This window comes from Thamnophis elegans, chromosome 1 (genome assembly GCF_009769535.1).
Source record: "Thamnophis elegans isolate rThaEle1 chromosome 1, rThaEle1.pri, whole genome shotgun sequence".
Classification (NCBI taxonomy): domain Eukaryota; kingdom Metazoa; phylum Chordata; class Lepidosauria; order Squamata; family Colubridae; genus Thamnophis; species Thamnophis elegans.
In genome coordinates this window covers 146,180,527-146,208,349 of record NC_045541.1, presented here as the reverse complement: position 1 = coordinate 146,208,349, position 27,823 = coordinate 146,180,527, and the positions used below count along the sequence as shown (strand labels likewise).

The 27,823-nt window shown below is 38.0% G+C and overlaps 2 protein-coding genes across 2 annotated transcripts in view; one reads left to right on the top strand and one right to left on the bottom strand.

Annotated features, from left to right (window-relative positions):
• Positions 1 to 334, bottom strand: part of WDR25 (WD repeat domain 25) — an 88,064-nt gene extending 87,730 nt beyond the window's left edge. The window contains exon 1 of the mRNA XM_032234273.1: positions 251 to 334. The gene's annotated coding sequence lies outside the window, so the exon portion shown is untranslated. The remainder of the gene's footprint in view (positions 1 to 250) is intronic.
• Positions 306 to 22,272, top strand: WARS1 (tryptophanyl-tRNA synthetase 1). Its single transcript, XM_032234282.1, has 11 exons — positions 306 to 630; positions 3,211 to 3,416; positions 6,294 to 6,501; positions 7,970 to 8,078; positions 10,446 to 10,565; positions 14,572 to 14,754; positions 15,740 to 15,840; positions 16,851 to 16,963; positions 17,235 to 17,408; positions 20,625 to 20,765; positions 21,638 to 22,272. The coding sequence occupies exons 2-11, from the start codon at positions 3,303 to 3,305 to the stop codon at positions 21,794 to 21,796; spliced, it is 1,422 nt and encodes a 473-aa protein (XP_032090173.1). The 5' UTR covers positions 306 to 630; positions 3,211 to 3,302; the 3' UTR covers positions 21,797 to 22,272.
• Positions 22,273 to 27,823: the final 5,551 nt, after the last annotated feature.

Below are 27,823 nucleotides of genomic sequence, written 5' to 3'. Positions count from 1 at the left end.
AGAATCTGTCCTCTCTGTATCCGACTAGGCTGTTTAGGAAATAGAGGCATTTACAAAACGAGCTTCGCTACGTTTATTTCCTCTCTTAGCACAAGCAAAGACCGCTCGGGAACATAATTGGTACCAACTGCAACCGTTGCCATCGAAGCAGATCCTGAGTGGGCCGGGGACTTAGCGAATAAGGGAGAGAAAAACTCCTAGTCACTCAAATGATTGACCTAAAGGGGGACCCACTTTACAGCAACACTACCTGAGCGCAGCCGCTTCTGACATCAGATTTAGATCGCCTTGCAGCGCGGCCACATCCTTCCCTCGATAAAGCCTCCCCTAGGAAACTCGACTTGCTCTCAAGGGTTCCTGGTTTACTCTCCTGCGCGTCGTCCGCCTTTCTTCCTGGTTCGTGCGCTCTTTAGTTTTATTTTTTATTTTAACGAGAGTTTGGCCTCTCTGGCGGACCTTCCCGCAGGACGAAGCGCTGTCGGTTTCTCTCCTCGTTGTCCTCAGTTCCGGCCTAGGGACGCCTTTCCTGATCGGAAGACGATCGGCGTCGCACGGGCTGTGCTGTAGCTGATGCAATGGGGTTACTCTTGCTGGAGAGCCGCTGAAAGAAGTGGGGGATTCCGCGGACAGGTAAGGCAAAAGGCAGGGGGGAAAAGGGAGGTAAAAGGAGCCAGAGCGGGGACGCCTCTAGCTATCTTGAAAAGTCGGCTGGGGATCGGAGAAAAAGAAAGGGGGATCGGAGGGGGGAAAACCCATTCCTAAGAGGTCTTTAAGGGACGTGTGCCTAACGTCCCTGTCCCCATTTATTTGTACGCATTTCCTGTGTTCTTATTCATGTTTATTCTTATTTCTGTTATTGTACATGAGTGACAAACTAAATATAAATAAATAAATAAATAAATAAATAAATAAATAAATAAATAAATAATATCATCTTTGGAGGAGAGGAAGAGAGATTTTCGTAGGAGAGAAAGAAAAACTGAATCTAGGGTTGGAAAAAAAAACTGCTGCTTCTTCTGCCTGACTTTCTGTGTTTGGTGATAGGTGTTGTATCTTTTTGCTCTCCTGAAAAATTAGCCCTTGTGTGACTACTAGGCCACCCTGACCAAGAGGTTGATAATTAAGATTTCAATATTTGAAGGACTTTACAAGCTTTTTCATTGAAATGCATACAATGGCCCTGTAAAAGATGCCACAGAGACTGTTCTACCCATATTGCAGATTCAGCTGAAACTGAAACAGAGCCCTTGCCTAACCTTGTCTAATGAGAAAATTGCAGATGTAATTTTCATTTCAGGGTAGGATTTGATTCCTTGTTCTCCTTTTTAAAAGATATGATCGTTTGCTGTGTTTCTATGCTGGTAGTCATTGGTGCTGTCCAAGTGCAGAAAGGAAATGTGGGAAGCTGCTCTTTTTAGAGCAGATTATTTTCAGCCCAGGTTTGTGGAAGTAAATTGACAGGTTGGAACTCTCTAATCTAAAGACTCGGCTAGTGGCTTTCTCATTACCTGTAAACTGATGGTTTGAAATTGTAATTGGGGCCATGTGAGCATGATGTATGTATGCCCTGATGGTCAGAGCTTGGAGAACTGGTCCTCAAATCCAAATAACAATATTGGATTGATACAACAATTGAATTGTTTAGTACAATGATACTGTAGCAAAGCCATAACACAAAGTTAAAATTGGTATACTTTTCAAGAAATATAGCCATTGAGTTGAAGGAAAGGCAAATATATAATGTGTCAAAGCCCAAAAATAGCTAAAAAGCATTATAGAAAAATTATTCATATTAAAGTAGGGAAATAGTTGATTGTGCAGTTGTAGTTTAACTATAATCATAAGATGTATGATGAGAAATACAATGAAATAGTAAAAAATGGATTAAATGAGTTTTCTTCTTTCTTTCTCTTTCCTATGTGGTTCAACATCTTGACTGGAGCTGATAGTTCAGGAACAAATGATGCAGATACAGAGGACAGGATTAATATCTTGTACCCGCCAATGCCATTTGATCAATAGACAGACACTTTGATTTTGCTTAGATACAGAATTAACAAAAATAAATAAGTTAAAAGTAATGGTGTTTCCCACTTCATTCTAAATATATTTCATCAGAAATAGAAAATCTGTTGCTCTCCAGGTATTATTGGAGAATAGATTCCATTATGTAATAGTGGTGAATATTTGTAGCTTAAGTGTAGGAAGAGAGTGGAGGTTCGTTTGTTCGAGCTTGTGGATTTGTTTCTGAACATTTCATTACCAGTCTGTAACATTCCCTAAATTCTGCTGAAGATGTTACCTAGCCTGGTAACGAAACATTCAGAAAGCAATCCACAAGCTTGGAGAATGAACCTTCATCTTCAGATTCCATTATTCCTGACCACTGACCTCGCTAGTTTGCGCTTAAGAATATGTGGCTCAGACAACCCCAATTAATTTTGAATATGATAGGCTGTCAATGTCAAATGATGTCTGAAATAGGATTGTCTACTTCAGATGAAGGCCAGGCAAGAAAGGCTATGAAATATCTATCCTAGCTGACAAGCATGGTTTTTTTAATGTAATTGCTTCTTGACATTGATTACAGTGCAATTGTCTATATTGTAACAGTATCATTGTTTTAAATGAAATACATTTACTAATAAGTGTGTATTAATCTTTCCAATAACTACAAATTGCCCTTGACTTATAACCCATTTTTGCCAACTATTTAAAGCTACAACACAGCTGAAAACGGTAATAAACAACTAGTCCTTGCACTTATGATTATTGCAATGCTTCCACAATCACATGATCAAAATTCAGGGCTTAGCAACCAGCATGGATTGTTGTAATGTTTAAAGGACACGTTATCAGCATTTGTGATCTTCCCACTCAACAAACTCAGTGGCAAAAGCCAGTTTCACTAATACTCAGTGATTCACTTAAGAGCTGTAGCAAAAAAGATCATAAAATCTTGCATGACTTAATTGCCTTACTTAGCAATGAAAGTTTCAGTCCCAATTGTGGTCATAAGTCAAGGGCTACCTGTATCCTTATGTAATTCATAGATTTATAGATGATAGATAGATGATAGATAGATAGATAGATAGATAGATAGATAGATAGATGATAGATAGATAGATAGATAGATAAATAGATACATACATACATACATACATACATACATACATACATACATACTAATATTTATTATTTGTCTTATAGAATTCTCCAAAATTGCTGTTTTGAATTTTCTGGATAAAACATTATAAGGCGGACTTTAAATTAAAAATACAAGACTTACCACACTCCTTAAAATGGCAGATATTCCAAATGGAAGCTTTTGCTCTCTTAAGCCTCTTGAACTGTTTGAACAAATAGCTGCACAAGGAGAAAACGTCAGATCATTGAAATCCATAAAAGCACCAAAGGTAAAGCAGTACTTTGTTAGTGTATGTGTGTATTCATTCATTCACTCATTCACTCATTCATTCATTCATTCATTCATTATCCACTTATATAAATATTTTAATAATTGTCTTGTAATAACTGTGTTACTACAAAATATGAGTATTGAATTGAATGGGGGGGGGTGTTCTGTCATTCAGCCACCAGAATTGAATTTTAAGTTTCTTGATAAAATATAGTATTAGATCTAGAGCATTTGTTCTATAAGCAAAAGTGCCCCTTGAAAGGCTTTTACTGGATTAGTAGAAATTTTCTCTGATTCAGCCTTTGCTCTTTTCTTGGCTTGTTCATCTCATCTACTCACAAATAATACTTGGAAAAAATTGTCACAAACAGACTTACATGACTGTCCCCTGAGTCCCTCAGACCTTTTTCTTATTCTCCAGCAAGCTTAGCTACTAGTAAAAATGACAAAATGAGCAAGAACAAATTTCAAATTCATCATAGGATTTATTCAGTGGCAATGCAATGTGTAAATAATTTTTGTTGTTTTCTTTACTTAGAATCTGTCTACAGCTTATTTCAATTGCTAAATCTTTACTGTAGATTTAATTTAAAAATTGGACCTTCATAGTAAATGTTCTGCATTATATTCTGTGGATAAAATCAGTCAAATCCGTTCCAATCTAGACAAAATAGTTTTAACAGAATCTGTGAGAGCTATAACCAATGCATTATCTCTTCTAAGATGGATACAGTCTTACCTTGTACAACTTAAGGTGTGAACTAGCTGCTTAGAAAACTGAGAACTGTACTTGCCCTTTGGATTTTTGCCCATTGTAGCATATGAAATCTTCCAAGGTTGAAGTAGTTGGATATATATTATTATCTGTAAACATCTCCGTAATCAATGAGTTCCACTTTGGGGGTGTGGTAGGAGAAGAAGGCTGAGTGAATTCAAGGATTTTGTGAAGGGGGGGAATACCTTAGTCCTTAGCGGAGAGTTAATAAATGGAAAGTTTGTGTTTTTAGTCTTATCAGAGACTAAAAGGGGGGACAACCCCATATCCCCTCAGTCGCATACAGGGATTTTTTTTTCTACCTTAGTTTCACGGAAACCCACTCAGGTTTTTTTATAACCCTACAGTTCTGTAAAGTCCAGCTTGAAAAATCTTAGACTAGATATTATCAGGAATTTGGAGAAAGAAATGAAATTTTTCATTAAGTAGCAGGCAGGAAGCTATTTTGCTCACTCTACCTCCAACTTTCACTTAAAGGAAAGTTAGGCTCAGGACTCTGCAGCTTGTGCGCCAACTATAACATGTCAGATATGATGCTCCAATCGGTGTGTGTGTGCGCTCGGGTGCTCGCAATGGTATATTAACCATTAAGCAGAGTAAGCACGTGCTTAGGGCACCAGGTCCAAGGGGGAACCACAAAGTTGAGAAAGAAAAAAAGCCAATGAAAATTTCTACAGTATGTACAAAGGAGGGTGGTACCAAGATTTGTCAGTGCTTAGGGCACCAGTGAGCCTTAATCCTCCACTGTGTGTGTATGTGTAGATATATCCATACATATATGCACACAAGTGTTGGGATTCAAATTTTTTTACTAATGTGGGTGTGGCTTGGTGGGTGTGGCAAGGGAGGAATACTGTAAAATCTCCATTCTCTCCCCACACCAGAGGAAGGTTACTGCAAAATCCCCATTTCCTCCTGATCAGCTGGGACTCGGGAGGCAGAGAATAGATGGGGTGGGGCTAGTCAGAGGCGGTATTTACCAGTTCTCTAAACTACTCAAAATTTTCGCTACCGGTTCTCCAGAACTGGTTGGAACCTGCTGAATACCTCCTCTGATACACACATCTGCATACACCTTTTGGTTGAACGGTGGAGTCCTTTGTGCTCTCTGAGCAATCAAACTCAGAGAATACCAAGGACTCCACAGATATGATAAACAGAGACAAGCAGAGTCTCAAGGGCAAGTTTTTTCTTTTTGGGTGATTACAAAAGCAGCTGTTCTTGATACGAGCTAAGTCTAAATCAAATGCAGGGCTGCCTTTTCCCCACTGTTTTGGATCACCTCTCTGGATATAGCAAAAAGAACATGCTCCAGTCACCTCTATTAAACAATGTCAACTTATTGGGTCTAGAAATCATGTCTTCTCTGTAGCACAGCCTACCTTGTGGAACAGTATCCCCTCCCCCCCCCCAAGAGATCTGGATGGCTCGCTTAGTCTTTTTTGAATCGTGCCCTGTTTCCCCAGACTTTCAGGCCTGGAGGTTAGGCAAGTTTTGTTACTGAAGTGATTTTAGGATTAGAATGATTCATTCACCATCCTGGACTAATGTTTTTCCCTGTTGGATTTTTAATCTTTGTGCACTATCCCAAGCCATATAGTGAGTTAGGCATCGTATTGTGAGACGGGCAGCCATGTAAATTATATAAATAAAGAATTATGTAAAACCACTTGGATTTCAAAGAAGGACATGATAAGCAAGCAATTTGGTTCTAGTTGGAATAAGCTCACCAAAATCTTAAATGGAATACTTATAACAACCTTTCCTTTTTGGTTCCACTGTACCCATATGAAATAGTTAAATATTTTTACCTGTTTTGCAAGTGGAAAAAGTGCAATAGAGGCCTTGAATGACGTGCTCAACATTACACAAGCAGATTGTTTGGCTGTAATTGTGGTTTTGAGAATTTTCTTTTGCCTTTTTTTTTCCAGAACCAGCTGTTTCATTCCCATGCATATTTTTGTCTTCACACTGTAATTTCTATGCATGGTAGATATTGAGAACATTGAATATGCATATATGTATATAGTTGCTAGGTTCAGTGTCTCTAAACTTAATTTATTTGAATGCTGTTATGATATTTTATTATTTTATTCCCAGGATGAAATTGATGCTGCAGTTAAGTTGTTGCTGTCATTAAAAGTAACCTATAAAACAGCTACAGGTCAAGAATATAAAGCAGATTCTCCTCCAACAGATTTCACTACAGTCAGTAACAGTCCAGACAACGTTGACGAGGATGATTTTGTGGACCCCTGGACAGTGCAGACATCCAATGCAAAAGGAGTAGATTATGATAAACTTATAGGTGGGTGGGGTTCTATTACCTTAAAAAACATATTGGTTTGTTTATTTATTTATTTATTACATTTATATGCTGTCCATGTCACATGTCAAGTGTCTCTGAGTGGCTTAAAAGGTAAATGTAAAGGTTCCCCTTGCATGTATGTGCGAGTCGTTCCTCACTCCAGGGGCCAGTGCTCATCTCTGTTTCAAAGCCGAAGAGCCAGGGCTGTCCACGGAGACACACAGAACACCGAAGGCACACAGAACGCTGTTACCTTCCCACCAAAGGTGGTTCCTATTTTCCTACTTGCATTTTTACATGCTTTCAAACTGCGAGGTTGGCAGAAGCTGGGACAAGTAATGGGAGCTCACTCGGTTACGTGGCGCGAGGGATTCGAACTGCCAAACTGCTGACCTTTCTGATTGACAAGCTCAGAGTCAGCCACTGAGCCACTGCATCCCCTGAGTAGCTTACAACATTCTAAAAGTGAAAGTACAGAACGTTAAAACATTGACATGTTAAATATTAATATAAATTAAGATTAAATTAATTAGAAAATGGAATACAATGGGATTGGTGGTGGGGACGTTTTTTGAAATACAGCACATTTACAAAGACTATCTAAGGATGCTCTTTAGGCACTGACCTATTTTTGCCACAGCCTTGAAGTTATAAAAAAAAAAGATTGTTCGTTTTCAAATAGCACTTTTCATAAAATATTATCTTTCCCGATTGCCAGATGGGGCACTAACCTCATGTTTTATAGGTGGGCTTTCATGAAAGTGTCATGGTTAAGATGTTAGAATTCATTGACCCTCGATCTTATTCAACTACTATGCTTCTTTGATATTCAAGATTTCCAAAGAAGCGTTATTAAGTTTCCTTTCCTTTTTAATTTTCCTACTTTTATGGGCAGCAGCGTAGGGATGTTTTTTCAGTTCACAATTTTTTAAAATCAGGATTATGTTTAGATTCTAAAAACCATGAGATGTAACAATGTCACTGGAATGGGGGATAAGTAACATTAATAACCCATTTTTATGTTACTATTTAAGGACATCAAATAAGAGAGCTGCTATAGAGTTTAACTGATCCTTTAAAAAGCAAAATATGCAGTGTATTCAGTAGATTTTACAGCATAAATCTTAGGATATACTGCATATTTAGACAGGATGAAAGTTTTATTGAATTATGAAGGTAATATAGATTGAAAAAGTTATCTTGAAATCTAAGTAATTGCATAAGTAGACATGTTGTGTCAGCAAATATTTATTGTACAGTTAATTTTCAAGTCAAGACCAATCATCACTTTTTGACCTTTCATTTGAGATCAAGTGTAGTTCTCTTATGTGTTCAACATTTACATATGGTACAACCTTTTCAAATCATTTCAACTATTGTCCCATTTATTTTCTGAGGATTGGGGCTTTATTCATTAATGTATTCACCATCATGTATATAATTTAGTCTCTATTTCTATTGTTTTCAGTTCGATTTGGCAGTAGCAAAATTGATAAAGACCTCATCAATAGAATAGAGAGAATTACAGGTCAAAAACCACATCATTTTCTACGGCGAGGTATTTTCTTTTCTCATAGGTAAGTGTGCTTTATCACTAGCTTATTTGAATCAAACAAAATATCCTTTCTAAATGTCTCTTTCATTCATCAATATATTGAGTACTATTCTATTTTGTATTGTATTTGTATTTTATTGTCACTTATAGGCCGCCCTTTTCCCTGAGGGGACTCAGGGTGGCTTACAACTCATGGGAAGGGAGTGCAAGACAGAACGTAAAATAATATGTGGGTACAAATAAAAATAGCAATAAAACACAACATTCATTCAACATTCGGGTGGGGTGTATGAAGATCTTATCCCCAGGCCTGACGGGATAGCCAGATCTTAAGGGCTGTGCGGAAGCTCTGGACTGTGGTGAGGGTGCGAATCTCTACGGGGAGATCGTTCCAAAGGGTCGGAGCTGCTACTGAGAAGGCTCTCCTCCGCGTAGTCGCCAGTCAGCACTGACTGGCGGATGGAGCTCGGAGGAGGCCCACTCTGTGCGATCTGATGGGACGAAGGGAGGTAATCAGCAGAAGGCGGTCTCTCAAGTACTCAGATCCACTACCATGGAGGGCTTTATGAATGGTAAATAGCACCTTGAAGCGCACCCGGAGATCAACAGGTAGCCAGCGCAGCTCGCGGAGGATGGGTGTTATGTGGGCGTACCGAGGTGCGCCTACTATCACTCGCGCGGCCGCATTCTGGACTAGCTGAAGTCGCCGGATGCTCTTCAAGGGCAGCCCCATGTAGAGCACATTGCAGTATTCCAGCCTAGAGATCACAAGGGCTCGAGTGACTGTTGTGAGAGCCTCCCGGTTCAGGTAGGGTCGCAACTGGCGTACCAGGCGAACCTGGGCAAATGCCCCCCTGGTCACAGCCGACAGATGGTGGTCAAAAGTCAGCTGTGGGTCCAGGAGGACTCCCAAGTTGCGAACCCTATCTGAGGGGTGTAGAATTTGACCCCCCAGCCTGAGCGATGGAACACTGGCCAAATTATTGGGAGGGAAACACAACAGCCATTCGGTCTTGTCCGGGTTGAGTACCAGTTTGTTAGCTCTCATCCAGTTCTTAACGGCCTCAAGACCCTGGCTCATCATGTCCACCGCTTCATTGAGTTGGCACGGGGCGGACAGATACAACTGCGTATCGTCCGCGTATTGATGGTATTTTATCCCGTGCCTCCGAATGATCTCACCCAGCGGTTTCATGTATATGTTAAATAGTAGGGGGGATAAGACCGAACCCTGCGGCACCCCACAAGTTAGGGGCCTCAGGGACGATCTCTGCCCCCCAACCAACACCGACTGCAACCTGTCCGAGAGGTAGGAGGAGAACCACCGCAAAACAGTGCCTCCCACTCCCACCTCCCGCAGTCGTCGCAGAAGGATACCATGGTCGATGGTATCGAAAGCCGCCGAGAGGTCAAGGAGAACCAGGATGGACGCATGGCCTCCATCCCTGGCTCTCCAGAGATCATCGGTCAATGCGACCAAAGCGGTTTCTGTGCTGTAACCAGGTCTGAAGCCGGACTGGAAGGGGTCAAGATAACTTGCTTCCTCCAAGGTCCGTTGGAGCTGGAAGGCCACCACCTTCTCAACAACCTTCCCAAGAAAGGGGAGGTTGGAGACTGGACGGTAATTGTTAAGAACGGCTGGATCCAAAGATGGTTTCTTCAGGAGGGGTCTCACCACCGCTGCTTTAAGTGCGGTGGGGAAGTGCCCCTCCCAAAGGGAGGCAGTTACAACCGCCTGGATCCAGCCTCGTGTCACCTCACTGCTGTTGGCAACCAGCCAGGAGGGACACGGGTCCAGTATACAGGTGGAGGCACTCACAGCTCGTATGGCCTTGTCCACATCCCCAGAGGCAACATCCTGAAACTCAACCCAGAGATGGTCTGCCAAGCTCTCCCCCTGTGTCTCGGCTGGATCTGCAGAGATGGAGTCCAAGTCCGACCGAAACCGAGCAATTTTGTCCGCCAAGAATTGGACATATTCCTCAGCCTTACCCTGTAGGGGTTCGCCCGCGTCCCTCCTATTTAGGAGGGAGCGGGTTATCCTAAACAGGGCGGCTGGGCGTGACTCGGCGGACGCAACCAAGGTGGCAATATGTGATCTTTTAGCTGTCCTTAATGCCCTGATATATTCCTTGGTGCATGTTGTCAGGAGTGCTCGGTTACAAGCATCCCTATGAAAGAAAACTAAAACTTGGAGCATGAAATGGAAATGGTGGTCCTACATTCTTTGTATTTCAAAACTAGAATCTTGTCACATGATATAAATTATGGCATAGTATTTTTTAAAATACAAAATAATCACTGAAATCTGTTCATGCTGCTCTCATTTATCTTTATATAAGTGGGTTTTTCCCTTAAAAGCACACAATGTTTCCTTATTTTCTTCCAGAGATATGAACCAAATTCTTGATGCCTATGAACAGAAGAAGCCATTTTATCTTTATACAGGCAGAGGTCCTTCATCTGAGACAATGCATGTTGGCCACCTTATCCCATTTATGTTTACAAAGTAAGTAATTCTGATCAGATTTTTTTTATTATTAAATGGTTTCTTATTTTAAAAGTAATTAATTTCAGTGGTAGATGTTTGCATTATGCTAATTGCTGAGATCTGGAATTAGGACATGGAGGTTGAGATCAATATACAGAAATGTTTAGAGAAGTATCATTTCGATGTTGCGGTCTCTTCTGGAAACAACTCTTGAACTTTCGTATATTCTCCTGAACTGTGCTGTATATAAGGTACTTTTATGGGAAAGGGAGATCACCCCAGATTGGATGCAAATATTTTTCATGAGCAGAAAACATTGTATGTATACATAAATGCATGCATACATGTTTCTGCTCATTAATAGCAATAGCTATAGCACTTAGACTTATGTACCACTTTTTCCTCGCTGCATGGATGATATGCTGACTCTGTAAACTGCTTAGAGGCCTCTCCAAGCGAGGAAAAATGGAAAAAATAGAAGGAATTGAACTGGAAAATGGAAGCATAGTGAAAGCATTAGCAAAGGATGACAGTTACAAATACCTAGGCATATTGGAAGCAGATAACATCTTGAATGGAAAAGTCAACGAGTCAACACAAAAGAGATACATAAGGAGGGTAAGCAAAATATTAAATCAAAGCTGAATGCTGGAAACATAATTAAAGCCATTAATACATGGGCAGTTCCAGTGATACGCTACTCAGCTGGAATCATCAACTGGACTCTGGCTGAACTGGAAAACGTGGACCGGAAAATGAGCAAACGTTTGAATATGTACCACGCTTTACATCCACAGAGTGACATCGAAAGATTGTACCTGCCAAGAAAAATAGGTGGCAGGGGGCTATCAAACTGTAGAAGAAGAAAAACAAAGTTTGAATGATTATGTGAACCAAAGTACAGAAAAATTGCTACAGGCTGTGAAAACAGAGAACAGTATAAAAACAAAAGAAACAAAGGCAGAATATAGGGAAAAACAGTTGGATGACAGATTAAATAGATTAAATAGGCTTAAAATGGGAACCATCAAGAAAGAAATAGAAAGTTTAATACTCGCTGCTCAAGAACCACACTACAAACTAATGCCATGAAAGCAAAGATACAAAAATCCACTGACAATCCAAACTGCCAACTTTGCAACAACAAAGTTGATGTTTCACATTTAATTTGTGAATGCAGCATAATTGCACAAACTGATTACAAAGCTACACACGACTGAGTTGCTAAATTAAACCACTGGTGATTATGTAAAAAATATGACTTACCTGTATCCAAAAAATCATGGGAGCACAAAGTTGAAGAAGTTACCTAAAATGAGAAGGTGAAGATCTTGTGCGACTTTCGAATACAGACGAATCGTCATTTGGGACACAATATGCCAGATATCATGGTTGTAGATTTACATCGCGGTACCAGGAGATGCCAAAATCAAAGAACAGGAATTGGAAAAACCACGAAATACCAGACTTGGCCATCGAAACTACCTAATAATGGATGAAACATGTAACAGTGATACCCATTGTCATCGGGGCACTTGGAACCATGTCCAAGAATGTTGCAAGATGCATCAACAAATTGCAGCTTCCTGCAATAACACCAGCAGAACTGCAAAAACTGCACTACTCAGAACATCATATATTTTAAAAAGGTACTTGGTTGATACCTAGGACACCGTCAGCAACCCGTATCAACCATTAGCACCAGTCAATGGTATTTCTGATGCATTTTTGAATATTCAGTTGACTGAGTTTCATGTTTAATGAATAAAGTATTTTAATACTAATATCACAACACTGTTCTAATAAATCATTGCTCAACATTGTCCATATATACAGCCAATGGAGTTTGAATTGGATAAATGTGCCACTTTTACCATCAATGGAGGAAAATAGTGAAAAGGAAGACAGTCAAGATAGCCTATGGAAATAAAATTAAATGTCTGGATAAAAATAATCATTACAAATACCTGGGCATCTTCAAGCTGATATCAAGCGTACTGAGGTAAAGAAGAGGATTGGAAATGCATACATTTTGAGCCTGAAAAAGATGTTAAAGTCCAAACTATTGATTTCTTAATAAGTCTCATAGTCTTTACTGGAATTTATTTCTGAGTACTCATTATTTCTGAATTGATTCTGCTGGATGCAGAATCTTATGCACACAAATGGAAGTTATCTGTTTTGAAACTGGGGTTTCTTTTGTGTAAAAATGCATAAAACTTCAAGGACTAAGCTAGACATGATGTCCTGACCAGTGGTGGGATTCAAATTTTTTACTACCAGTTCTGTGGGCGTGGCTTGGTGGACATGGCTTGGTGGGTGTGGCAGGGGAAGGATACTGTAAAATCTCCATTCCTACCCCACTCCAGGGAAAGAATACTGCAAAATCCCCATTTCCTCCTGATCATCTGACACTTGGGAGGCAGAGAATAGATGGGGGCAGCACCAGTTAGAGGTGATATGTACCAGTTCTCCAAACTTCTCAAAATTTCCATTACCAGTTCTCCAGAACTGTTCAGAGCCTGCTGAATACCACCTCTGATCAACAAAATAGCTATGACACTGACCGCAGAACAAGGATATAGCCCACGGGTGTCAAACTCGCCGCATCACATTGGCATCATGTGACATTTCATGATGTTTCTCCCCTTCATGGAGCTGGGGTGGGCGTGGCCTCTCTAAGCAGTTTACAGAGTCAGCATATTTCCACCAACAATTTGAGTCCTCATTTTACCCACCTTTGAAGGATGGGAGGCCGAGTCAACCTTGACCCGGTCAGATTTGAATTGCCAAATTTCAGGCAGCTGGCAATCAGCAGAAGTAGCTGCAGTACTGCACTCTAACCAGTGCAGCACTGAGGCTCATTAAAAATATTTGCATCCAATTTTGACTTCAGTTTATTCTAGCCCTCCATTTCTAGAGGTACTTGAAAGATTTACAAGATATCAGTGTTGTAGAATTCAAAATCTATTAATCCAAAATGTAGTTAATACAGTGATAATGCAATCCAATCAAGGACTCCCACAAGGCTGCCCAAGAGGAGCACTCCTGTCAGGTGCTGCCTTATTCCACAAATCAGCCAGGTACTCAATTATGCTTCAGTTTGAAACCAACAGGTTTCATTTAAGGATTGGAGATAAGAGGAACAATTCTTATCTGAGATTGTTCCGTCAGTTTGTTATTTTACACAGGCAGGACAAAGTATTTATGGCACAAATATGGAATTTGATATCTAGAGACATATTATGTCTAATGCTACAGGAAAAAATGAAACAGGTGATTCCCAAAATCCAAATATCAAACTTAAGTACTGGAATTGCATGAATTGTCCAAAATAATTGCTGCTGTAGGAGAAGTACATGCACAATTAAGTACAATAAAATCCAATATTAGAACTCAAGATACAATGTATTGATATGATGAGAAGAAAATTAATATTTCCGTAATGTACAGTATTATTCATAGAAATAAACTAATTGACATTACTAAATTGATTTGTATTTTAAGTTGAAAGCTACTATTATGCAGGAAGAGGGTACTCTCATTCCAAAGAAGCATGAACATCTCCAAGGACTGGACAGGAAAACAAATATTTGTTTGTCATGGCATCATCACCTAAATGAACATGTCTAATGTCCTTGCTTCAAATGTCATAAAATAATTATGTAATCATATCATTTACACTGTGATACAAAGATACCTGTATCAATTTGATGTCAACATGGCTTGTTATTCATATCAGTTATAGGATAAACTATTTCCACAATTTATCATATACATGTATTTTTCTTGCAAAATAGCTATGTATGCGTTACCACATTATTATTAGCATATTCATAGGCAGGTGTGTACCTACATACCAAGAGGTATACTCAAATAAATGTTGCTGACTGAGAAAATATTTGTCCAAAGGCTGCATAAGTGATCGTAAATAAGGTTATTAACTTGTTTGCATATCACATAATTTAACTAGAAGTTAACTTGAAAAACTTGTTTTGTGTAAACTTGTTCTGTTTCTTACTAGGTGGTTACAAGAAACATTTAATGTTCCATTAGTCATACAAATGACTGATGATGAGAAATATTTGTGGAAAGATCTGACCATTGAGAAAGCCTACCAGTATGCTATAGAAAACATCAAGGACATAATAGCCTGTGGATTTGACATTAATAAAACTTTTATCTTTTCTGATTTGTCTTATATGGGGTAAGGATCTCATTTTTTGATAACTGAATGATCAAAATTCATCATTTTGAAGTAATGTTAAACTGTCCAGAAACTTTAACACAATTCACTGCAGCTTCTTTAACCAATTTTCTTTCAGGAAATCTAATGCATAATATGGCATAAGTTTTAGAAAGAACACTGCTTAAAAAGAGCTTTTTGAAATAAAAGCCATTATAAAGAGTATTCTTCTACAGAATAATTCTGTTTTGAGTTATTGCCGTTAAAAATATGTTTGATAACCCTTTTTTCTTTATCATACTAATGAATCATTTGAAGAGATTCAAATGTCATGGTTGGAATGTAATTCTTATGTTTTATTGCATTAAAGGGACTAAATAGAGCTAAAGCAATACTTGAAATTTTTCCAGCTTTAGAAGAAATAGTATTTTATTCAAAGAAAAAAAAGTTCTTAATTTTTGCTATATATATTGTTTGACTAGGCTCTGAAAACCCATCTTGTGGTTTTCTACAGAGTTTTAACATTCTAGGATTGCAAACTTAGAAGGTATAATATATTAAACCCTTTGAGCTGACCTGGCCCTATTCCTGGAGTGCCCTTTGCCAGGTTGCATTGACCTGATGAACACAGCAGAATCAGTTCTGCTAATATCTTGTGATCGTTAGTAGCTTTGGAGGGTGAAAACTGTTGGAATCAGTTGGTGATCAAATCTGATGAAAAAAATAGAACAAAAAAGTATGATAGCTTTAATATAGTATGTACCATAATAAATCTATCTAAGCTTATAAGTACCTTTATAGTAAAATGAAATCTATAATAAAATAATTTGGAAATGCTTCATGAAAAAGATAACCAAGTAGCTTAAATTTTATTTAAACTTATTTCTGAATACAATATATTAAACATCCATGTTTCGTCATACCTGATTGCAATATTGACTATGAACATTCTCAAGAACACAGTCTTCTCTGTGTTGAGATTTTGATTTCTCTGCCCTTTTCCCAGGACAAGTGTAGGCTTCTATGAAAATATTATTAAAGTTCAAAAGCATGTGACATTCAACCAAGTAAAAGGAATCTTCGGTTTTACAGATAGTGACTGCATAGGTGAGTTAAAATATAATTCTATTAACTAATACCATGTATTGAAAACAAAAACCTACCTGAATTTCTGGTTCAAAAAAGCAAAACAATGAAATATAGTGCTTGAATCTTGGATTAATGCCAGGGACAGCAGGTTCAAATTTCATTTAGAAATTCATGAAGAATCCCACAGATGATGAACTTTGCTTTATATGCTTCACAGTATTTTTCTGGAAATAGGTTTAATGTAAAAAAAATTCCTTATTTAGACAGGGTTCTGAGGGCGTATATGAAATAAAAATGTCATAAGTAAATTCACTGGAGGCATCTTTGCTTTATAAGCATAGTAATTGTAGACGTATACATTTGTTATAGTTGTAATCTACCATAGATAGAGAATTTCAGCTATATGACTGAACTACAGCTCGCAACATCTTCAGATACCATTACTAATGATGAAAGTCAGTGGTGGGTTTCAATTTATTTTGCTACCGGTTTGCTTGTGTGTGTTCTTGCGCACTTGCCTTCCACCACCGCCTCTACCGATTCACCTGATCTGGAGCGAACCAACCAAAACCCACCTCTGGTGAGAATAGCTGTGAACTTAATGGTTTCAGGTTTATCCATCCTGTACTTGAACCTGGGAGATTGTCATTTCTGCTTAGATAATTTTTAGACAGTTAAAAGTATGGTGTACAGAAAAGGAAAATAATATTTGTTATTAGTTATTGAAATGGTTCCAAGATCATAACATCAAGTAAAAATCAATGTCACAAAGTAACACATTTTCCAAACACCTTCAATTGTTATGCTTCAAATTACTGTCTAAGATTTTAAAGTATGTATTTGCTCGCATGTTGCCTGTTAAATGTTTAATTCTGAAATATATTTATATACATTCTTTACATGTAATAAGTTATTTAGCTTTAGGCATCTCTTAACTAGCATTTCTTATTGAAATCTAATTTCAGTATTTAACCACTCTATTGTTCATTATGTTTTACTGGACAAATGAGTATTTTGTGTTTTCCTAGGAAAGATAAGTTTTCCTGCTATTCAAGCAGCTCCATCCTTTAGCTCATCATTTCCAAAGATCTTCAACAATAGGAAGGATATCCAGTGTTTGATCCCATGTGCAATTGATCAGGTAAGAAAGCGACTTGAGATGTTTTAAACAACTTCCACCAAATCCATTACAAAAAAATGAAAGCTAGATATACATTCTGCACATCGCTAGTTGCAGCTTGTCTTTAATCCAAGCTTCTATCCTTTTTATACAATTTAATTTAAGGAAATTTAAGAAACAAACGTTTTCCAACACTTTATACGATTTGTAGTGCTCTTCCTCTCCTGACTTACACTATAACAGATTCATGCTGTGATGCTTTTTGTTCTGGGTTTTTCCCTCCTGTTTTTAGGATCCCTATTTTAGAATGACAAGAGATGTAGCTCCTCGGATTGGCTTTCCCAAGCCAGCATTACTGCATTCTGTCTTCTTCCCAGCTTTGCAGGGAGCACAAACAAAAATGAGTGCTAGCGATCCGAATTCCTCCATCTTTCTTACAGATACACCCAAGCAAATCAAAACAAAGGTAAGAGGCTAATGCTGCACACAGGTTGTGTTGCTATTGAATTCCAGCTTGCTGCTTTGTCTTCACAGACTATTCATTTAAGCTCTATATTTTCCCTACAATTGTTCCCCAAAGAATGTTGCAGCAAATACTGAAAACTATATTCTTAAGCAGACTGAGCCTTAAATACTTCACACTAATCATGTGTCTTTGCATTGCAAACTAAAGTAACAGCAATATTTCAATTCAAACCTTTATTGTCAGAGTACAACATGTGTACAATGAGATTGGCTGAGGCTCCCTTTGTGCACCACCCCCAACACAATACAACTCACAGTGAAAGGGGAAAAAATCCCTAGCCCAGTGAATCCTACTAACAAACACCCAGTCCAATCACACCATGTGAATTTACTGCACATCGCGCCCGCCCCACAAGTCAATCATACTATGTTGTTGTAGGGTTATTTTTCATTCAGGAGTCTGACAGCCCACGGATAAAAACTGTTCTTCAGCCTGTTTGTGCGGCTGCCTATGCTTCTATATCTCATTCCAGATGGTAGGAGAATAAAGAAGGGCTAACCAGAGTGTGAGTCGTCCCTGAGGATTTTCCTCACTCTCCTAAGGCAGCGAGCCCTAGCGATCTCATCTAGTGGTATCAGGGGACAGCCCACAATGTACTAAGGATCCTGTGGCTGATTGTCTCTCCATGGCCTCCATGAAATTATTTGACAGTTGCTAGGCAAATTATCACGGTGGGTAATCCCAATCTGCTTGGCTTTAAGGAGTGTGGGCTTCCCTCATCCACCATGTTTTGTATATCTCTCGTAACATGCGATTGTCATATCCTGGAGGACATTGCACAAGACCCTTTGCAAAGTAACACCGATATGATTATTCTGACAAAAATGAATCTCACAACAGGTTTAATAGAAAAAAACATAATTCTTAGATATGTAATATCTAAAATACTTTGGATTTTCCACACTTGTTTATGATGTCATATTTGAATATGTTTTTCCTCATTTACAAAAATATTCAAAATAAACAGTTTAATCTTCAGATTGATTACTCAATTCTTTTTCTGGATCATTAGCATAATTTTATGTTTTATAGTTTTAACATTATCATAAAGATGCAACTTAAAATCCATAATATGTGTCTAACCAACATATTGATGGTAGGTGGAAATGTAACTCCGTTTTGATTAATACAGTCTTATTTGTTTTTGCATCGATGTGGCCTTCTTTACTTTGCAATATCAGAATATATACCCTACTATACAGGTGAAACTCGAAAAATTAGAATATCATGCAAACGTTCATTTATTTCAGTAATGCAACTTAAAAGGTGAAACTAATATATGAGATAGACTCATTACATGCAAAGCAAGATAGTTCAAGCCATGATTTGTCATAATTGTGATGATTATGGCTTACAGCTCATGAAAACCCCAAATCCACAATCTCAGAAAATTAGAATATTGTGAAAAGGTGCAATATTCCAGGCTCAAAGTGTCCCACTCTAATCAGCTAATTAAGCCATAACAACTGCAAAGGGTTCCTGAGCCTTTAAATGGTCTTTCAGTCTGGTTCAGTAGGAATCACAATCATGGGAAAGACTGCTGACCTGACAGTTGTGCAGAAAACCATCATTGACACCCTCCATAAGGAAGGAAAACCTCAAAAGGTAATTGCAAAGGAAGTTGGATGTTCCCAAAGTGCTGTATCAAAGCACATTAATAGAAAGTTATGTGGAAGGGGAAAGTGTAGAAGAAAAAGGTGCATAAGCAGCAGGGATGACTGCAGCCTGGAGAGGATTGCCAGGAAAAGGCCATTAAAAAGTATTGGGGACTTTCACAAGGAGTGGACTGAGGCTGGAGTCAGTGCATCAAGAGCCATCACACACAGACGGATCATGGACATGGGCTTCAAATGTCGTATTCCTCTTGTCAAGCCGCTCCTGAACAACAAACAACGTCAGAAGTGTCTTACCTGGGCTAAAGAAAAACAGACCTGGTCTGTTGCTCAGTGGTCCAAAGTCCTCTTTTCTGATGAGAGCAACTTTTGCATCTCATTTGGAAACCAAGGACCCAGAGTATGGAGGAAGAATGGAAAGGCATACACTGCATGATGCTTGAAGTCCAGTGTGAAGTTTCCACAGTCTCTGTTGATTTGGGGAGCCATGTCATTTGCTGGTGTTGGTCCACTATGCTTCATTAAGTCCAGGGTCAACACAGCCATGTACCAGGAGATTTTGGGGTACTCGTGCTTACTTCCGCAGACAAGCTTTTTGGGGATGCTGACTTCATTTTCCAGCAGGACTTGGCACCTGCCCACACTGCCAAAAGCACTAAAACCTGGTTCAATGACCGTGGGATTACTGTGCTTGATTGGCCAGCAAACTCGTCTGACCTAAACCCCATAGAGAATCTATGGGGCATTGCCAAGAGAAAGATGAGAGACATGAGACCGAACAATGCAGAAGAGCTGAAGGTCGCTATTGAAGCATCCTGGTCTTCCATAACACCTGAGCAGTGCCATAAGCTGATAGCTTCCATGCCATGCCTCATAGAGGCAGTAATTGCTGCAAAAGGGCCCAAACCAAGTACTGAGTACATATGCATGCTTATACTTTTCAGAGGTCCAATATTGTTCCATGTACAATCCTTGTTTTATTGATTGCATGTAATATTCTAATTTTTTGAGAGTGTGGATTTAGGGTTTCCATGAGCTATAAGCCATAATCATCACAATTATAACAAATCACAGCTTGAACTATCTTGCTTTGCATGTAATGAGTCTATCTCATATATTTCACCTTTTAAGTTGCATTACTGAAATAAATGAACTTTTACACGATATTCTAATTTTTCGAGTTTCACCTGTATATAAGATTTAACTGTAATATGTTGATTAATATTGAAAAATCTAAAGATGCTGTTTATTGGATGGGGCTATCACACGCGCAATGGCCAAATTGGTCAATGATGTATAAAAGCAAATATCTCTTCAATTGTAGTTTTTACACTCTGACAATGTTAGCCTCTGCTAATGAAAGCTAAGTGGATAATATATTAAGTTCTGGAAATCACAATGTCTGCCTCTTCTTTTATAGCTACACCTGGAACTTGTATTTTTAGGATAGTTCGCAATGCTGTTTATTATGTATAAAGTGTACTTTATATTCAAGCTTTCCCCCACTTCTAATGCATGTACATATTCTTCTATTTTGCTCCAGATTAATAAGCATGCTTTCTCTGGTGGCAAAGACACTGTTGAAGAGCACAGGCAATATGGTGGTAATTGTGATGTAGATGTGTCTTATATGTACCTCACCTTCTTCCTTGAAGATGATGACAGATTAGAACAAATTAAGCAGGTAATTGCCATCTTTTTTTTTAAATGTTCTGCTCATCTTGAAAAAAATATTCAGAGATGATCATCATGTACCACAAGGAGCCAGATTCTATACTATAAGATGTTTTTTTTCTTAAAGCATTTCATTCATAAAATATAAAATTTATATTTTTCAGCTATAAATCCAATATCGTTTCCTCTGAATACAGCATAATTGTTTAAAATTAAAAAGATAGTTATTTTTTTATATTTAAATTGTGCCTTGTCTTCAAGACACTCAAGGTGGTGTACGTGGCGCTTCTCTCTGCCGCTTTATAGCAATAGTACTTAAACTTATATACTGCTTCACAATGCTTACAGCCCTCTCTAAGCGGTTTACAGAATCAGCCTCTTGCCCCCAACAATCTGGGTCCTCATTTTACCCACCTTGGATGGATGGAAGGCTGAATCAACCTTGAGCCTGGTGAGATTCAAACTGCCAAATTGCAAGCAACGGCAGTCAGCAGAAATAGCCTGAAGTTCTGCATTCTAACCACTGAGCCACCACGGCTCTTTATCCCAAACACTAAATGGTTGTGAGAATCATTAGCCAAAGTCATTCAGTCAATTTCCATTCAGAAAGTTGAATTAATCCTGTCTCTTCCCATTCCTAATAACAGTGCATTGGTGTGTCTTATTAATTCAGGGAGTTAAAAGGAACTCCTGAGTCATCATTCCACTATCTTGTGCGTAAAGTATCCTTTTCTATGATGTTATATAAGACTTTCAGAGGGAATGATACTCCTAGTTAAGAAAGGCAGAGTGCTTTCCATTTCTGCACAGTACCTTTCAGGAGATTAGCAGGAGATGTCATTGGATATGACCATTCCCTTTGACTGTGACATTCTTTGGCAGGCTTACACAAGTGGAGCCCTGCTGACAGGAGAACTCAAGAAGGTGTTGATTGAAACTCTTCAGCCCTTGATTGCGACTCACCAGCAAAGGCGAAAGCAGATCACTGATGAAATGGTGAAGGAATTCATGACCCCACGGAAGCTGGCATTTGACTACTAAATCTACAACTGCATGTTAATTTATCAGCACATAAATATCACACTTTATTGTACTTTGTTGTTCTTTTTTGCCTTAATTATGTACAGGCATAAAGAGCACTGCTTTCAATTATTAAATTATTCATATTCAACTAATGGTTATGTGAGAAAACCATGTGTCTGTAATTGACAAAAAAATACAGAAGTTAGTTGTAGATAATATATGGACTTTATAGGTTAGCATGGTGATTTATTTCCCGGAGAAGATTGCTTTTCCACAAAATACCTAGTTTCAATGAACATGTGGATAGGAAGAAAAATGACAACTCTGGAACATTTTTATATCAAGTAGGATTTCTTGTTTCATCTCTAACTTTAATTCTTTGTTACAGTCAATATAACTTCAAACATTTCATTATCCTAATTATGGTTCTATCTGTTTAAATTGTGATGTATTCATGTGTTTTACAGTCATAAGAATACTTATGATAGCTTGAAAGACAGAACAATTTATTCTTTGAATGATATCCAGCTGGGAAATAGTCAAAGTATACTGAACTTTTTGCTGACTTTTGCCAAATCATGGTAGATAGTATTTCTAACACAAAAAAACCCAATTATTCCCTGAGAGCAATAAGAAATTTAACAGAGTAGAAGCTATTCTCCTCTTGCCTTTGTTTCCAAGCATCCTGAATGCTCTAATTACTCCGTGCTATTCCGTGATATGAGTGAAGTTTAGATCTCAAAGGATATGTTTGTTTCTATTTTGCTTTGTTTATTTCAAATGACTATATTTGTAATGTAATGGTTCAACAAAAAGTAATCTTCAAAATGTAGCTTGTCATATCTCCTATACATAGATTCTTGGCTTTGGATGCAATAGCAATAATGATTCCATTGTTTTTCTTTTAAATAAAATAATAGAGGTTAGAAAGAACCTTGGAGGACTTCTAGTCCAACCCCTGGCTCAGTGCAGGAATCCTCATACCATCCTGGACAAAAGGTATCCAATCTTTTCTTTAAAACTTCCAGTGATGGAGTACCTTCATCAAACTTCAGGAGGCAGGCTATTCCACTGCTTAACAGCTCTTACAGTCAAGAAAGTCCTCCTTATTTCCAATTTGGATCTCATTGGTAAAACAACTCATTGTGTGTTTTTTCTTATCCTCAGATTCTGTGGAAAATAAATCCACACATTTTGCCCCATGACATTCTTTCACGTATTGGTAGACTGCTGTCATGCCTTTCCTTAGCTCTCTTTTCCTTATGCTGAAAATACTAAATTCTTCATAGGATTTAGCCTCTGTGCTCTTTACCATATTTTTTGTTGTTCTTTATCGTCTCCAGTTGCTCAGCATTCTTTTCATATTATGGCAATTAGAACTGCAGTATTCCAGATGCAATCTGACCAGTTCAGCATATTGTAGTACTATTAGTTTGAAGTTTAATAACATTTGTATGCCGCCCAATCCCGTAGGACTCCGGGCGGCTAATTACTTCTCATGATCTTGACATTATATGTCTATTTACACAGCCAAAAAGTGCATTGGCCCTTTTGGCAACTGTGCCGTATTGCTTAACTTGTAGTTTATTGAGGCATCCAGATCCTTCTTACTGCTAAGATAAGTTCAGAATCTTAACATTTGTCATCACTGAACATTTTTGGATGGGGGTTCAGTGTTCAAGTTTTTCAAGGTCAATTTCAATCTTTTGCCTGTCTTTTGTGGTGTTAACACTCTCTCCCAGCCTTGTTTCACTGACAAATTTTATGGGCATTTTTTCTATTATCTCATTTAAATAATTTACAAAGATGTCAGAGTATTGGGCCCTGCACAGAACCCTGAGAAATCCACCGCATGGGAAGATAGGCCCATTAAGGACCAAATGTTGATTACAGTCATTTGGCCAACTGTCAAATGCATTTAGTAGTGAGACCATCTATCCCACATTATTCCAGTTTAACAAGAAGGAAGTAATCTAGAAAAGATTATGAAGAATCAGATGGGATATTTACTGATCCAAAAATGTTTAGATCAATGTTCTAGGACAGTGATGGCTAACCTTTTTGTCACTGCGTGCCAAAAACGTGTGTGCACGATAGCACACATGCGTGCAAGCAACCCATAATGCAATGTATTTGTGACCCACCCCCGCGCATGTGCCCCACCACCTCACACATTTTTGCTTCTAGGTTGGTGCAGGATGCTTTCCAGGTCAAAAACAACGTGGGGGCACTGCATGAGTTTCCAAAATTCAATGCAAGCACTCCCATGCATGCACTGTGACCCCCCTGCATGCACACATGCATCCCCCACATGCGCCCTGCTCCCCACACATGCACGGTAGAGACACAAAGACCAGCTGGCCAGTGGGAGGCACACGGGTACGTGCGGTGGATCTGGGTTGGGGAGACGGCTGGCGTGCCCACAGAGATGACTCTGTGTGCCACCTGTGGCATGCGTGCCATAGGTTCCCCATCACGGTTCTAGGAGTATTGATGAATCTGGGAACAACAGTCCTGATTTGAACTTGAAAGAAGTCAATAGAGTTGTTCTATGCTCCTGCTGCCCATGACTTGAGATTTTTCTTTTATAGAAGCAAATCCTGTGAAATAACATATATGTATATATTTGTGCAAAGCAATGTACAAGAAGTGAAATTGTATGAGACTTTAATGTTTACAATTCAGGAAGACTCTCTGTTCCATAGATATTTTCTCACATTATTTCTATGCCTTATCGGCATTTCTAAAGGCTATTTGTTTGTTTTTTAAAAGAAATCTGCATATCCAGTGTATTTGTTGTATAATTTTGTAGTAGACTATATTAGGGTTGTATGATAATAGAATTTTACTTTATTCCAGCTTACTTTTTTCCGCTTGAGTGAAAAAAAGTTACTCTTCAGGAAAATAGAGCATTTATGCATTAAATCTCTCTGCAAAATCCATACATTAATATGCATTGATTTGGGAATTGGTTTTATACCGCCACTCCCCAAGTAGCTGGGAATTGGAATTTGGATTGAGTTTAGTTTTGGTGACAAAAAGAAAATCCCTTGGGAACAAGAGAATGAGTGGAAATGTAAATGACACCAGGACAAATTAATGTGAAGATTAATCTCACCCTTCGAGAGAAGCTGTTTTTTTGGGAAGGGCGGGTCAATTTTTTTATAACACAGGACTTTACTTTTTCTTTCTGTCCAGTTCACTCTTGCCTTTTCGCCATCCAGTTTTGTTCCCTTCCCCCTTCCAAAAAATCAATTCTTTTCCCGGTACAACATTTTTCTCTTCAGACTTATTTTCATGCTAGATTTGGAGTTAAATTTATTATTTTGGTTCTTTTTGCTGGAAAGAGAGGAGAACATATGTGTTATATGTGAAAATATGAAAATGTGGAATCCATTTTCTATATGAGGTTATTCTGTTAATATAAATTTATCATTTTGCCTCATATTAACTTTTCTGAACTGTAGATTTTGACACACGCTATATATAAGGGTATCAGATGCACCTATGTATTTGGCACAAATAATCTTCAGGGCTGCTTTAACTGCAATTGTCAATCCTAGGCTGACTAGGTAGAGAAGTTGGAAACGTAAAGCACTTCCTTTTTTTCTTTCTTTGTGTGGGATTGTCTAGATTGTCTGAAGTTTAGGTTCCTCTTCCTTTGAGTAGGTATGGCACACATTAATACTGCATATATGGAGAAATAACTTAGAAGTTTCTCTAATTACTCATTGTACATCTAAAGTTTGATATCAACAACAGCTTTAGGGCACGGAAAAAAAATTTGTTGAACATACTATAGATAGATAGATAGATAGATAGATAGATAGATAGATAGATAGATAGATAGATAGATAGATAGATGATAGATAGATAGATAGATAGATGATAGATAGAGAAAGAAAAAGAAAGAGAGAGAGAGAAAGAGAAGAGGGAGGTGGAGGAAGATACAGTAGGGAGAGAGAGAGAGATGGAAAGAATGGATCCAGTGTACATTTGTGCATTTGTATTTTCTTTTTCACTTTTTCTTCAATAGTACAATTGTTAAAAGTCCCACTTAAAAATAACAGAATATTATCATACTTGATCATTTTGTAGAACAACTTCGCAATAAAGACAATTCCTTGGTGATGTACAATAAAACTGTAAGATCTTGTGGAACACAATTTCACCATGAATACTAATGGTACATGTGTATATATTCGTTATCAGAATCTTCATACATACATGCATACATACATACATACAAATACATACACATGCACACATGCAAATAAATCAAAAGCTGTAAAGTTCTTTAAATTTGCTAGTGTGTCTCTTCTTATTTTATAATCAGCTGCTTACATGATAAGTTATTGTAAATAGCAAACTGTTATACATAGTAAATATGCATGCTGTTCATCCTGGTGGCCTCAATATACTGTAATGTTGATATAGCTCCCTAATGCCAAATTCCTTAAAAATGTGTAAGTATCACAATAAATTTTACAGTTTATAAAACAGGATTTTGAATTTAATAAGATAGTTAAGATGTACATGGAATCTAGTTAAGGGTTTCAAAGTGATTCTTGTAAAGATCCTTGTAAACTGAAAAGCATGAACCTTTTTATTTGACATCTTGTGGATTATCACCAAAATCTGTACTGTACATCGAATATTAAATTAGGTAGGTTTTGTTTGGCTGATGTCCTTGCGATTTTCCTATTTCTGAAGACATCTGTGTTGCTTTATTACCAATGAATGGAGCAAAATCAATGCACATTCTTACAATTCAATATTTGAAGATGCAACCATTTCTATATCACCTGCACATTTTCTGTATCAACTTTTAATAAGCAAGTTCCTTGGTACAGCAGTTCGTGTTCTTATTTATAAGTATAGGTGTAAGTATAATATTTATTATCATTGTACTTAAATACAACGAAACTGGTTTTAACCTCACTGGTGCAAAATTATAACAGAAACGAAAAAAGAAAGAAAAAAAAATTAGCGTGTGCATGGAGTGATTGTGGTTGTATTTAAAAGTCTCACAGCCCAAGGATAGAAACTTTATTTGTTTGAATAGAGAGACCTAAAAGGAAAATGTAATAAATACACACTTTAAGTAAGGTTTAAATGGTAGTGTGCAGGGGTGAGTTGTTATAAATAGGAGAAAAACTGTCTTTTAGAAAAATGTAGCACTAGTTGGGGCCTTTTTGAGAGTTCCTTATTCTTTCTCACAATGCCCTTTGTATAGCATAGCTTCAGAACAATGTGGAAAGTATGCTACATAGTACGTTTTATACTGGGGTGCAGAACAGATGTCCTTGCAAGGGTATTGTTATCTCAGGTGATATTCAAGACAACAGTATGGTAATATCAATCCTAGCTTTGTCTACTGTTAAGAGAAAACAGAAGATTTAAAGTAGAATAGAACTTCCCTTTTCTCTTTCTATAGCACAGGTTCTAAAGATGATTTATATGTATTTCTTGGGCAGACAACTATAGTTGAATCACAATCATAAAAGGAGTGAGTCAAGCATAAAACAAGGAGTAAGTCAAGAGTACATCTTCAAAGCAGAATGAAAAAGGAGATTGACAGGGCTACAATGCTTTCTTCTTCAGGAGCAGTAGATGCTAATAGAGCATTGACAGATACAGAATGCCCTAGGGCAGCATTTCTCAAACTTGGCACTCAACCACTAAGTAGTAAGCACTTAAACTTCCAGAATAATTCCCCAACCAGACACCTTAAAATTGCCAAGGTTAAGAAACATTGCTTAAGGACGTGGTTTTCCAACATGAAAATGATGTTCTTGGGATTACAGTATATGAGACTAAAGGCAAAAATAAAAAAAAGTTCACAGCCGATTTTTTCTCACTAGAGTTTTGCCTCCTCATCAGGAGTTGTGGGAATTGTTTTTTACTAGTGCACACTATGGCCTGAAAGAGTTGGAAGGACTTTATTGTAGGTATTGTAGTTGGGAAAAGGTCATAAATTCAGGCAAAACATTTTTAAAAACCTGAACTTTTTAGGAAAAGAAAAAGGAACTTTCACTTTTTAAA

Bases quoted from the DNA above. Each gene is read 5' to 3' on its own strand.
- WARS1 (XM_032234282.1), top strand. From the start codon at position 3,303: ATGGCAGATATTCCAAATGGAAGCTTTTGCTCTCTTAAGCCTCTTGAA. The intron at 10,566-14,571 runs GTAAGTAATTCT...GTTTCTTACTAG, and splicing joins ATCCCATTTATGTTTACAAA to GTGGTTACAAGAAACATTTA. The intron at 20,766-21,637 runs GTAATTGCCATC...ATTCTTTGGCAG, and splicing joins GATTAGAACAAATTAAGCAG to GCTTACACAAGTGGAGCCCT.